Here is a 13,221-nt window from a genome sequence, read left to right on the forward strand (position 1 = left end):
TGTGGACGGGGAGGGTCCTGCCACTGCAGCTCCAGTGTCCTTATCCCTCTGGACAATAACAGCCCGCCCAGGGCAGGTGTGGACTGGGCACAGGCAACAATCCAGGTGGCCAATGACCAGTGCCTGTGATCAGTGCCACAGTGGCCACAGCGCACATGGTCTTATCCTACCCCCATCCCTGGACCTCACCAAGTGACACTGGCATCTATCTCCTGTCCCTCCCGCATGCTTCAGGTGGTCAGAGCCATGCCCTTCTCCACCACAGCCAGGGCAGCAGACGAGAACTTCGACTATCTCTTCAAGATCATCCTCATCGGGGACTCCAACGTGGGCAAGACGTGCGTGGTGCAGCATTTCAAGTCAGGGGTCTACATGGAGACCCAGCAGAACACCATCGGGGTGGACTTCACCGTGCGCTCCCTGGAGATCGAGGGCAAGAAAGTGAAGGTGAGTAGGGTGGGTGGGGGTGCCCCCCACACCTATGTACCCACACCCACACGTGTGCTCACATCCACACACCCGCTCACACCCACACGTGCCCTTACACCCTCGCAGCCACACGCAAGTACTCACACCCACACACACACTCACACATACACACTCATAGCACACATGTGCACTCACAGTCACACACGTGCTCACATCCACTCGTGTACTCACACCCACATGCACAGTCACACACATTCATGCCACACATGTGCACTCACACCTACACACCCACACACGTGCACTCGCACCTATACACACAACACACTAACACCCACATGAATGTACTCACACCCACAGTCATACCACACGTGCATTCATACCTACACACATGGACTCACACCTACACACACTACACACACACACACACACGTACTCACTTGAACTCACACGCATTCTCACACCCACTCGTACACATACTCACACATGCACTCACACACTCACACCCACACATTTGCACTCCCGTTTACACATTCATACCACACACACACACTCCCCAAGTTATACCCTCACACTCCCACTCTCACACGCCTTATGGAAGAAGGATGCACAGAAATGGGTCAGAGCATCTGAGCTTCAGAAGATAACAGGGAAAGGAGAGTCCTCAGCTTCCTAGGGTGACCACAGCACAGAGCCACAGGGCAGTGGCTCCAGAGAAGAGATGTGTATTTGACTGTTCTTGGTTTTGGGGGACAGGTTGAACCTGGGGTCTGCACAGCTGCACCTTCTGCCCTGGGGCTTTCAGGTTTGTTGATGTTATCATCTCAGGTGTCCTTCTCTGTGCTGTGATCATTTCTGTGTCTGCTCCCCAGTGTGTGGTGTTATGTGTTGGGCTGCTAGTTGGAAGGTCATTGGTTCAAATCCAGCAGCTGCTTGGTGGAAGAAAGATGGACGATCTCTTCCCTTGAAGATTCCCAGCTTTGAAGTCCCATGGAGGGTCTCCTGGGTGGGACTGGACTCACTGACAGTGGGTTTGGCTTTCTCTCCTGGGACAGAGCTCCACTCGAGATCAAGATTAGGGCCTTCTGGGGTTCAAACCAAGGAGGGAGAATCCCTCAGATAAGTGTTTGCAGAAAGAGTGAAAAACTGACAGGAATCACACTGAACATCAGGGGAATTTACATCATGAGAAATGAACAGGGTTGCATTGGGTCCATGGTGGTGCCCAGTGTGGAGTGTGGTCCTGTGAAGCCGGGATAAATGCTCTCGGGCTAGTACCATTGTTGTTTGTTGGGCAAAACAAAGGCCAAGGGAGAATAAGGAATCAAAAGAATATGATGGCCTCACCCACATAGCAGAACCTTAAACCATAATGGAATGTCCCTCCCAACCCTTCCCCGCCCTGAAAGGCTATAAAAACCCCCGCCCAAATACACCCTAAGCGCAACTTCCTCAGCCTCCCTTTCCAGACCAAGGAAGCTCGCCTGGGAGCTCCCTTAATAAAGCTACTTTGAAGCTTTCTTGCTCTCTGGCCCCTTTCTCAAGTCTGTGACCTTACAATCTTACACTGTTGTTGTTGTTGCTGCTGCTGTGCACAATCGAGTCAGAGCTGACCCACCAGCAGGCTTTCAGAAGTGGTATATCGCCCGCCAGGTGGTTGCCTGTCCTCCTGGGGACTGAGTGTTAAGGAACCCAGAGTGACACTGTCCTCAGGGCTGGTTCCTATGTGCCTCCTCCCCTCTTCAGATGCAGGTGTGGGACACGGCAGGCCAGGAGCGCTTCCGGACCATCACCCAGAGCTACTACCGCAGCGCCCACGCCGCCATCATCGCCTATGACATAACGCGGCGGTCCACCTTTGAGTCCGTGCCGCACTGGATCTGCGAGATCGAGAAGTACGGCGCCGCCAACCTGGTGGTGATGCTCATCGGTACGACCTCCCGCACCTCTGTCCCCTCCTTGGGTCTTAGGGGGCATCAGCTGCACAGTCGCCGAAGCACCAGCCTGCAGGGCCTCACTGAGCTGCCCTCACTCCACCAAGGCCACAGGGCACATGGGAGAAAGGTCCACCATCCCCTGCCATAAAGACTCCTGTTAGGTGCTGCTAAGCGGGTTCTGAGTCTTAGCAACCCTGTGTGTGAATGATTCTAGTTCTTTTTCTTGGGGCGGGGGGTGGGGAGTCAAGAACTCAAAAAATCACCTGTAGTTTATTCACATGTAGAACTATGGTACCAGTTAAAATGACTGGCAGAGGTCACTCACATGGGTTAGGAAGAACAGAGAGTTGGACAATGACTAGGGAGGATAGAAGGAGAATTGATGCCTTTGAGCTGTGGTGCTGGAGAAGAGTATTGAGAATACCATGGACTGCTAGGAAAAGTTCATCCTGGAAAGGGTTAAACCGGGCGGCTCCTTGGAGGCAAGGATTCTGAAGCTTTGTCTGACATACTTTGGACATGTTGTAAGGAGAGACCAGTCCTTGGAGAGGGACATCATGCTTGGGAGGGTGGAGGGACAGTGCAGGAGGGGAAGACCCTCTATGAGGTGGATTGATTCAGTGACTGGGGTAATTGGGATGGGTGTGTCAGAGGCAGTGCGATTGGCACAAGACAGAGCGGAGTTTAGGGCTGTTGTACATGGGGTCGCTATGAGTCGCAAGCTGCTCGATGGCACATAACAACAACAATCGTAGAGGGAGAAAGATGATGCCTGCTGTTTATGGAGGCTTTCCAGATTCTAACCCTCACTGCCATTAGGCAAAACTGACTCGTAGCTGACCCTCCAGAAGGTTTCAGAGGCTGTAAATTGCAGAAAAGAATGCCCGTCCTTCTCCCCTGGAGCCGCTAGGGGATTAGAACTAACTGCCAGAGAATCAGGGCTTCAGGTCAGCCGTGCCCCCCACCCCGTGGACTAGGCCACCAGAGCTCCCTGGTCTGCACAGACCATAGGATTTTCAGTCAGAAGGAGAAAGGTGTGCTGACACATGTCCTGACATGGTCAGCTGTGAAGACCCGAAGCCAAGACAGTGAGACCAAAAAGGCAGATATTTATACAACGTGAAACAAAGTCTCTCTTTGGAGGCAAGGATTTTGAAGCTCTGTCTCACATACTTTGCACCTGTGACCAGGAGGGAGGGACAGCGCAGGAGTGGAAGACCCTGGATGAGATGGATTGATACAGTAACTAGGGTAACGGGTGTAGGTGTGTCGGAATCAGTGAGACCGGCTCAGGACAGGGCAGGCTTCAGGGCTGTTGTACAGAGGGTCACTATGAGTTGCAGGCGACTCAGTGGCACATGACAACAACAACATAGTCCACTTATGTGAAGTTACTCAAGTAAGCAGATGTGTACAGCATAAAGTTCATTAACGGTTACAGGGGTGAGCCTGGTGGTGCAGTTATTAAGTATTCCATTGTGACCAAAGGGTTGGCAGGCCAAATTCAGCAGCTGCTCTGCTGTAGAGATGTAACAGTTTATCCAGCTTTATCCTAGACAGAGTGGGGAGACATGTGGGACAAAACTGGAAACCAAAAGAGGCTGAGTCCTGAAACCTCGTCACTCTCTGAGGTTGGACAACAACTCAACTCACCTGTGAAGCTCAACTTTCAGCCAAACAACAGTCTATAAGGTCTCCTACTTCGGACGTGTTGCTAGGAGGGGCTATTCCTTGGAAAGGGACAGTGCCACTTGGCCAGGTGGAGGGGTGGTGGAGGAGGATTGATTCTGTGACTGCAGCGTCAGAGGTGATGAGGACGGCACGTGGCAGCCCAGGGCTCAGATCTGTTCAGAGTTGTATGTGGTTCACGGGGCTCTTTTGGTGTGGTTGGGACGGAGTTGCACATCAACCCGAAGGTAAGCAGTTTGAATCCACTGGCTGCTCCATGAGATGAAGATGGGCAGTCTCCTCCTATGCACTTTACAGCCTCCGAAAACCCCCTGGAGGGTCAGCTGTGGGTCAGCTCTGTCCTGACGGCGTACAACCCAAGATGGCCAGTTAGCATTAAGGAAGCACTCACTCCTTACGGTGTCCAGCTACCCAAGGATGAAGCCCCGAAGGCAGGAAGGGGTAGGATGGAGGATTAGTTGGGGTGAGACTCGCAGAGGCGAAGTGGGAAGAGCTGTGAGTGTTAGAATTAATGGTATCAAACAGCAGGTATGTGAATGGTCAAGTGAAATGAATGATTGGCTTGTGAGCTTGCACCCAGTCTTTGAGCTCCCCCCACTCCCCGGGCAGCACCGCTCTGTCTTGCAGGGTTGCTGGGCAGTGGTGGACTTGGTACGGATTTGGGCTGGGGCTACTTTTACCCATTCTGGTCAGAATCCCCCAAATGTCCAGCTCTGTGTGTCCATGTGTGTATATGTGCACGTGCACCCTTGCACAGCTGTGGGCCCAGCCGGCCAGGCAGCTCCCCACAACACCACGGCCACACTAGTCCCCAGTCTTCACTCAGCCCATGGCCTTGCAGCCTGTCCAACCACTCACCTTTCCTGCAAGGCCCTGCAGGGCGGGGGGTCCCTCTAACTGGGAGGGTCAGGCCCACATCCCTGGGGGCGCTGGAGGGTGAGTGTACTGGCCGTGTGTCTGTCCCCTGTGAGTGATGTGCCCAGCTTCCAGGAGAAGCTCAGGGGATGGTGAGTGGTGGGGTAACCCTCACACAAGCCCACAGCCGACTCTGCCCTGAACCTCAAGCGATAAGGACACACTGTCAGGACTTGTGGGTGCCATGTGGCCATGTCCACTGCCCCCTTAAATGTGCTGGAGGAAAAGGACTGGTCTTTCCCAGAGCCCCAGACGGAAAGGCCACCCAGGATCTCTGCTCTTGGGAGACACACTGTTCCGCTTTCCTCGAAACAGGCATGTCCCATCCCCTAATCCCAGCCCCTCAGCCTCCTTCACAGGCTAGCCTCTGCACATACTGACCTGTCCCCCCCTCGCTCCTTCCAGGAAACAAGGCTGACCTGTGGGACCAGCGGCGTGTCCTCTTTGAGGAGGCCTGCACACTGGCCGAGAAGCACGGACTCCTGGCGGTGCTGGAGACGTCGGCCAAGGAGTCCCGGAACATCAACGAGGTCTTCCTGCTTATGGCCAAGGAGCTCATGGCTCGCCACAGCCCACACCTGTGCCCGGTGCCCAGCCTCGGGGGCCTGGCGCTGGACTCCAGCCCCATCCTCCTGGCCCAGGGCCCGAACCCGCAGGCCCGCTGCTCCTGCTGAGAGCCCCAGACCTCGGTGTTGGGTGTCCATCCAACTCAGGCCACAGCCAGGACCCTGGGGGAGGGACAGCACTGGGCCCTCAGTTTCCCATGAGAAGGACTTGAGGAGGGCCCAGGGGCACTTGACCTTCCTGCCTCCTGCCCTCAACCCTCCACTGTTACGTTTCTCACTGAAAAAGAGGAAGAGTAAGAGGCCGGACGGGATGCTTGGAACATTCTGGAACACTCTAAATGGTCAGCATGAGAAGGGGCACTGTTTCCTGACAGCCGCACTCAAGGCATGCCCGGAACGGGTGGTGGACACCACCACAACTTGTCCAAGGCCAAGACTTCACACTCAGGACTGGACTCCACTGCCCGTAGCTGGTAGGTGTGAGCAGCTGAGGGCATGAGGTGTGGGGTTCCCTCCTCAGACACCAGGGGGTCTGCTGCCCCAGGAGCTACTTCTGAAATGAGGTCAAAGTGTCGCCACTGCTCCTTCTCTGTGGTGCCTTCTAGGCCAGCGGGACCATCCAAAGTCACCTTCCATAAAGACGGCGGCGTTGGAAACCCTCTGCATAGTTCTACCCTGGTCTAGAGCTGGGATCAACGCCCGGCAGTTGTGGGTTTTATATTCTTATTTGTATCATTCATATGTGTTATGTTTCATGTATGTACATTGTGTTCCACACAGTCTTTCAATTACATTCTGTTTCATTCATTTACACTGTGGTGGGTTTTTTCCTCCCTTACAATCATACCACCAACAAATATGTTCATGAAAACTTCCCGCCTTGATGCCCTAACATCCCCCTTTCAGATGGCCGATTGCTAACTTGTCTGTGCCTATCGAACCAGTGCACTGAGGAACAAGAATGGCCCTTTGCTGAAGAATCTTCTGTTGAACTTGGAAACGTTGAGCTTCTGCGTCCACAAGTCAAGTCCAAGTCCCGAGCGAGCCAGCAGGAGCAGCAGTCGATGCGCGTTCACGGCATGGAGCGTCTTCTCTTCATCCGGCTGGGTTCTGGTTGACTCATCCCAGCCATCCAGGGCCAGGGCCATCTGCTGCACACGTGGGAGCCCACGCTTCTCCCAGTGCAGTTGTTTTGGAGGAGTCTTGGTCACTGCTGTCAGCAGCCAAGGACAGCAAGAAGCACGCTGGGGTTCTTGTGACTGTAACCTTTCAGAGAAGCAGGTCACCTGACCTTCGTTCCAGGTGCCTCCAGCTGGATCTGAACCACCGTCCTCTCTGCTCATAGTTAAGAGCTTAACCATCTGACTCCTGACGAAGCCTTTCCAAAGCCAAAGCCACTAAACAGGCATCAAGCTGGCTGTTCCCATGACAAGCCCAGGTGCCGGCGGGGGTCTGTGGCCCACCTGAAATGAGAACGCGGCTGGGCCGTGTCCTCACCAGCACTGGGCCCCCAGGTCTGTCTTTCCCCCTGGCTTCTAGGCAGCACTGCCCCACCCAGGGCAGCCCTGGTGGTGCGGTGGTTAAGCACTGAGCTACTAAGCCAGAAGTGGGCGGTTCCTTTGTCTTCACGGTGTCACCAAGTTAGGACTGGCTGACTGGACAGTGCTCCCCCACGCTCCCACCCAAGGCCCTTTAATGTCCTCCCACTCCTCAGAGCTTTTTCGGCTAATGCTGCCCAGCTCCCCAAACTTTTCCCCTTGCCGATGTCCCAAATCCAAGACCTCTCTCTGGCCACTTCTTTTTTTTTTTAAAATTTTATTATTTTTTGCGTGTATACCATCAAATCAGATCTGACTAGTATAGGAGGAGATTGCCCCTCCTTCTTCAGCAGATCATCTGGTGGATTTGAACCATATGCCTCTGGGATTGCAGTGCAGCTTCTTGCCACTGCTCTCTTTTGCTGCTTCTTATGGAAAAGCTCAGACACTCAGAGGTTGAGAGGATGGCCCAGTGGTCATACCTTCCTCCTGCACACCCAGATTCAGGTGTGTGACAGCTTTTCCTGTCAGATCCAGTCAGACCTCACATTCTACATACACACCCCCAGCCGCATCCAGTGTTCATTCCTGAAGCAGGTAGATACTGTCCAGCACAGACTCACATGTGTGGCATCCTTCCCTGTCCACTCCAGCCAGATGTCAATACACCCATGTTGCATACACACACAGGCATGTCCAGTGTGCACTCCCACGGGCTATGACACTGCCCTGAAGAGCACATCCTGTTCCCAAGTCACTCAACGTTTGGTCCGTGTCCAGACCTTGATTGTCATCTATATTTTATTTTCAAAAACCAGGATCCATGTCATATCTTATGGGGACATTTTGGTCTCTCTGTCTCTTTTATGATGTTTTCTCTGAAGACGGAAGCTGCCATAGAACTGGTCTGGTCGGTCTCCTCTGGATCTGTACACAGTACTGCTGTGGAGGCTGAAGGCCAGGCTCCATTAAGGCTGAGATTCTGGAAACACGTTACACAGGCGACACTGAGCGCCCCGGGGCCCCAAGGCACCCCTCCACAGTACGTGATGCTGGGCTTAGGCCCTTGTTCCTCGGGAGACTGATGGAGCCTCCAATCCACAGAGCTTCATCTGTCCGCTTTTACACTGTCCCCCCGGGCCGAAACGCTGGCACCACACACTCCCTGCTCCCAGCCACAGTCCTCACAGGCTCAGGCTCACGCGCCCACCAGGAGATTCAGGTATTTATTCAGATACTTAACCGTGTAGGCTTAAAGCTATCATAGTTTTTATGTGTGTATAAGCTGGTTCTGGCCGATAGCAACTGTCTAGTAGGAGAAAACGGACCAGAGGGTTGCACAACCATGAGCATCTCTCTGAAAGGGCCAGAGGGAGTAAGAATAACACAGCCCTTCACCACCCAGAGCAGAAAGCAAATAAAGAGCCCATAGCCTAGCCCCACGGAGCCTGGAGAGACCAACAAGCAACAGGAGGTTTGTTTATTCATTGTTAACTCACAGAGTCGCGTTGTGACAACGGAGTTTATTACGGAAGAAAGTTGAAAAGTGGGGAAGGCAAAAAATATCACCCAAAATAAGTCTAGGCTTTAGGCCAGCAGTTCCAAAGCTCAATTCCTCAATAAGTCCAGGCTCTGGTTTCAGTTCAGCAGTCAAATCCTAATCATCCAGCAAGGTTTGCCCCAGAGCAGTTATAAGTCACCTTCTCCTTTGAGCATCTCAGAAGAACAGCAACAACCTTTAACAGTGGGCAGCACAAATGCAGGAAGCCTCAGGTCATGACCTGTCACAGTTTCTCCACAGCAAAGCCATAAACAGGGTCTCGCTCTCACTAGGGTGTTGCTCGCCTCAAGTCTTACTCCCACAAGTCTTGCTACTCAGTGTGGGAAGCACTCTTTTTTTTATCGTACTCCCATAGCAGTTTATGATTTGCAAGAGCATGCTGATTTGTAAGACCATGCGTCTGCAATTAAGGTAGCTATAGACCTGGGGGAGCTAACTGTAATGACTAAAAAAGGCTAACATCACAGCAACTCAGTGCCTCAACAGACAAAACACTCCCTGGCCTGAGCCATCCCCACAAATCTCTGCTCTGTGCTAGCCCATCTGACTGTGGGTTTCCTCCTCTTCTGACCTTACCAGGCCTGGCATCCTTCTCCAGGGATGGTGCCTCCTGAGAACATGTCCTCAGTATATGAGAAAAAAAGTCTTGCCACCCTCAATTCAAAAGAGTTTTTCTGGCTTAACTTCTTCCAAAGTAGATTATATACATAAAAAAAAAATAGATAAAATGATAGAACTCTATAGAAGAAGTAGACAGTCTTAGAGAACTACAGGGTGTTGCTAGATATTAAAACAAAAACACACCAGCACTTGACATTCAGAATGTAATGGCCAAGTGAAACAGATCAGAGAGCCAGAGAAAGAATTGTCATGTGCCATTAAGTTGGAACCTACTCATAGCTGACTCTCCAGCAAGTTTTTAGAAGCAATAAATGGAGCAACTGGTGGATTCAAACTGGTGTTAGGGATTGCAACAAAACTTCTTACCATTGGGCCACCAAAGCTCCCAGAGAAAGAATTAGTGACTCAGAAAACAGAGCGGAGAAATTTTAAAGCAGCAGAACAGAATTATCAGATGGATAATAATCAAAATGCAAAATAATGAAGATTAATTTAGAGGGTCCAAGAACTACTGAGGAGACAAGCATGGGACATGGGTGGAGATGAAAAATTGAGAGATGTCAAAGTTGTGAGCACAACCTGGAAAGTGAAGGGAGCCCTCTAATAGACGGCACCAGTGCCCCCACAGTGGACAGAGCAAGGACCACGGCCAGCAGGGTCGCATTCTGTTGTTTAGACAGTCACCAAGAATCAGGGTCACTCCACAGTGTCCAGCCAGGACCAAGAGGGGAGGGACGATCATGACTCTCTAACCAGCTCGAGCCTGTCATGTGGACGGCACACATACCTACCTACAGGAGGCAGGTGGGGAGTCCAGCTGGATGCCAGGGAAAGCCACCAGAGCAGACGGGCTCTTCCACACACATCCTTGTTCTGCAGAAAGGGTGGCCCTGAGCAGGTCCCTCACAAAGAAACCGGGGGGCACCCAGAACAGCATGGGAGACTCTGGGTACAGCGATGGTCCCGCAGTAAGGAGAGGCTGAGGCCCAGCGCGGCCCAGCAGCCCAGGGAGCTACCAGGACGCACCCGCCTGACACCCCCTTCCTACACAGCCCAGGAGCTGCTGCCCCAGGAGCTGTGTCCACTAGGACATGCCTGCCTGACGCCGCCTTCTTGTGCTCTCTGCAGAGAAACCTCAGCCTGTAATCGGAAAACCTCCCAGCTCCCACAGCCACGAGACCCCTTCATTACTTGGAGGGAACAAGTCCTACAAACTGGTTACACGCGAAACTGGCCACTGCACTCCTGTCACCCTGTAATTAGCCAGCCTGGGGTTCGGTGGCAATTACAGGGTTGCATGTGACTCAGGCCACAAACACAGCTGCCGGGCCCCACAAAGCCTGCTCTGACCCAGCCTCCCAGGCCCAGAACCCAGCAAATCCCGTCTAATCAAAATTAAAGACGGGTGGGCTTTTCTGAAACTTGTCTCCTAAAACCAGCTCGCACCAGGCTCTGCTGGCCTGGCGGGGGCAAAGATTGGTGGTGCTGTGCATGTTGGGTTCACATCCCCCAAAATAACACCCAAACGACCACCAAGTTTTCTGTTCTGCCTCTCAGCAGCCCTCCTCCACCAGGCTTCTGAGGACGTGAACCTTTCAATCCACCATGGAGCAGCTGATGAATTTGAACTGCCAACCTCTTGGTAAATAGCCCAACATGTTACACAGTATATTACCAGGGCTTGGACATACTAATAAATGAATGGTCTTTTCAACCACTATGAGAGCTGGACAATGAATAAAGATGACAGAAGAAAAATGGATGCCTCTGTCCTGTGGTTCTGGAGAAGAGTGCTGGCCATCCCATGACGGCCAAGAAAACAAACAGGCATGTCTCGGAGAGGTGCAGCCAGAGTGCTCCTTGGAGGCAAACATGATGAAGCTCCATCTCGTCCACTTTGGGCACATTGCTTGAAGGGGTCATTCCTTGGAGGACATCATGCTTGGAAAGGCAGAACGTCGGCAAAACAGAGGAAGCCCCTCAAGCGTGTCGATTGGCACGGTGATTGCAACAATGGGCTCACATGTGTCAGAGATTGTGAGGCTGACACAGGGCAGGACAGAGCTCAGGTCTATTGTTCACAGGGTCACTGTGCGTCACACTCAACTCGATGGCACCCAACAATAGCAAATCAAAACGGAGTTGAGGTTTTCCTTTCGTTTTAGGACTGCACCAGACCCAAGCCACTGCCCTCTTGTCAGTGCCCGCTCCCAGGGACTCACCGTCATACTGATGGTGAAGACTGGAGGCCCTTGTTGGAGGAGACTGTCTATCCTTCCTCTGGACACCCCCAAAGACAGCACACCACCCACTGCCACCAAGTCCAAAGTCATGGTTGGTAACAAGTGAGTGGTACAATATCAAGCTCAAAAAGGGACACTGCAGAAGGAAAAAAAAATACATAAAACGTATTTGGCCTGCCAGTGTCAAGTGCATGTCTGTGTGTGATGAAATCTTTGTGTACACGTCTCATTGTTGGCAGACTGTTCTGGAAACTTCTTTTCTACTCTATTGTGGACATGGTCTATTAAAAGTAGTGGTGGCAAGAGCATGTAATGATTACAACAGCAAACAGAGCTGCCCTCTGTGCCAGCACCAGACTGATCTGTTTATACTGCTGTTTGCCAACTGCCTTTTGAAGCTGTTGTTGTGTACCATCGAGCCATTAATATCACATGCAGGCAAAATACTGCTGAAGATAATTAAAAAAACTGACTAGAACAGTACATAGATAGGGAACTGGCAGAAGTTCAAGCAGGATTTACAAGAGGCCAGGGCAGCTGGGTTAACCCTGCTAACGTCAGATGGATCCTGGCTGAAAGTAAAGAATACCAGAAGAATGTCTATTTGTGCTTTATTGACTGTGCAAAGGCATTTGACTGGATGGATAATAACGTTGTGACCAAATGTTGAAAAGAATGAGCACTTAATTGTGCTCATGTGGAACCTATAGCTGGACCAGGAGGTTGTTATGCAAACAGAGCAGGGGAGCCCTGCATGGTTTAAAGTTGAGACGGGAGTGTGTCAGGGTTGTATTCTCTCCATATCTATTCGGTCTGTATGCTGAGCAAATTATTCAAGAAGCTCGACTCTATGAGGAGGAGTGTGGCATCAGGATTGGAGGGGAAACTCATCAATGAACCGCGTTATCCATATGACACAAACTTGCTGGCTTAAAGGGAGGAGGACTTGAAGCACTTTTTTGCAGAAGATCAAGAAATGTAGTCTTCGGTATGGATTGCATTTCAATGTCAAGAAAACAAAGATTCTTACCACTGGCAACATCATGATGGATGGAGAGGAAGTTGAAATTGTCAACGACTTCATCTTGCTTGGATCCCAGATTAACATCCTTGGTACCAAGCAGTCAGAAAATAAGGAGACACATGGCACTGGGAAAATCTGCAGTTAAGGACCTCTCCAAATTATTGAGGAGTAATGATGCCAGTTTGAGGACTAAGATGGACCTGATTCAGGCCATAGTCATTCCAGTCACTTGCTATGCATCTGAGAGCTGGACAATGAATAAGGACGACAGAAGAATTGATGCCTTTGAGCCATAGTGTTTGAGAGGAACAATGAACATCCCGTGGACGGCCAAGAGACTAAACAGGTATGTCTTGGAGAGGGTGCAGCCAAAGTGCTCTTTGGAGGCAAGAGTGATGAGGCATGTTGCTAGGAGGGGCGATTCCTTGGAGAAGTAAATGATGCTGGCAAGGGTGCAGGGTCAGTGAAGGAGAGGAAGACCCTCAACCAGGTGGACTGACACAGTGGCTGCCACAATGGACTCTTGTGTGTCAGGAAATGTGTGAGGATGGCACAGGATAGAACAGGGTTCAGACTTTTTTGTTCATAGGGTTGTTGTGAGCTGTAGTTGAGTCGACGGCACCTAACAACAGTCAAGTTGGAAGAGACTCATAGCTGACCCTCCAGCAGGTTTTCAGAGGCAGTAAATTGCACAGGAGTTG

General features: G+C 51.7%; 1 protein-coding gene across 1 annotated transcript; it reads left to right on the top strand.

Moving 5' to 3' along the window:
• The first annotated feature begins 246 nt into the window (after nt 1–246).
• Nucleotides 247–5,641, top strand: RAB19 (RAB19, member RAS oncogene family). Its single transcript, XM_006887163.1, has 3 exons — nt 247–447; nt 2,173–2,356; nt 5,373–5,641. Exons 1-3 carry the CDS (start codon nt 247–249, stop codon nt 5,639–5,641), a joined length of 654 nt encoding a protein of 217 aa, XP_006887225.1.
• Nucleotides 5,642–13,221: the final 7,580 nt, after the last annotated feature.

Source organism: Elephantulus edwardii, unplaced genomic scaffold, assembly GCF_000299155.1.
Source record: "Elephantulus edwardii isolate Elephantulus edwardi_28Jun2011 unplaced genomic scaffold, EleEdw1.0 scaffold00055, whole genome shotgun sequence".
Taxonomy (NCBI): Eukaryota; Metazoa; Chordata; class Mammalia; order Macroscelidea; family Macroscelididae; genus Elephantulus; species Elephantulus edwardii.

Bases quoted from the DNA above. Each gene is read 5' to 3' on its own strand.
- RAB19 (XM_006887163.1), top strand. From the start codon at position 247: ATGCCCTTCTCCACCACAGCCAGGGCAGCAGACGAGAACTTCGACTAT. The intron at 448-2,172 runs GTGAGTAGGGTG...TCCCCTCTTCAG, and splicing joins TCGAGGGCAAGAAAGTGAAG to ATGCAGGTGTGGGACACGGC. The intron at 2,357-5,372 runs GTACGACCTCCC...CGCTCCTTCCAG, and splicing joins CCTGGTGGTGATGCTCATCG to GAAACAAGGCTGACCTGTGG.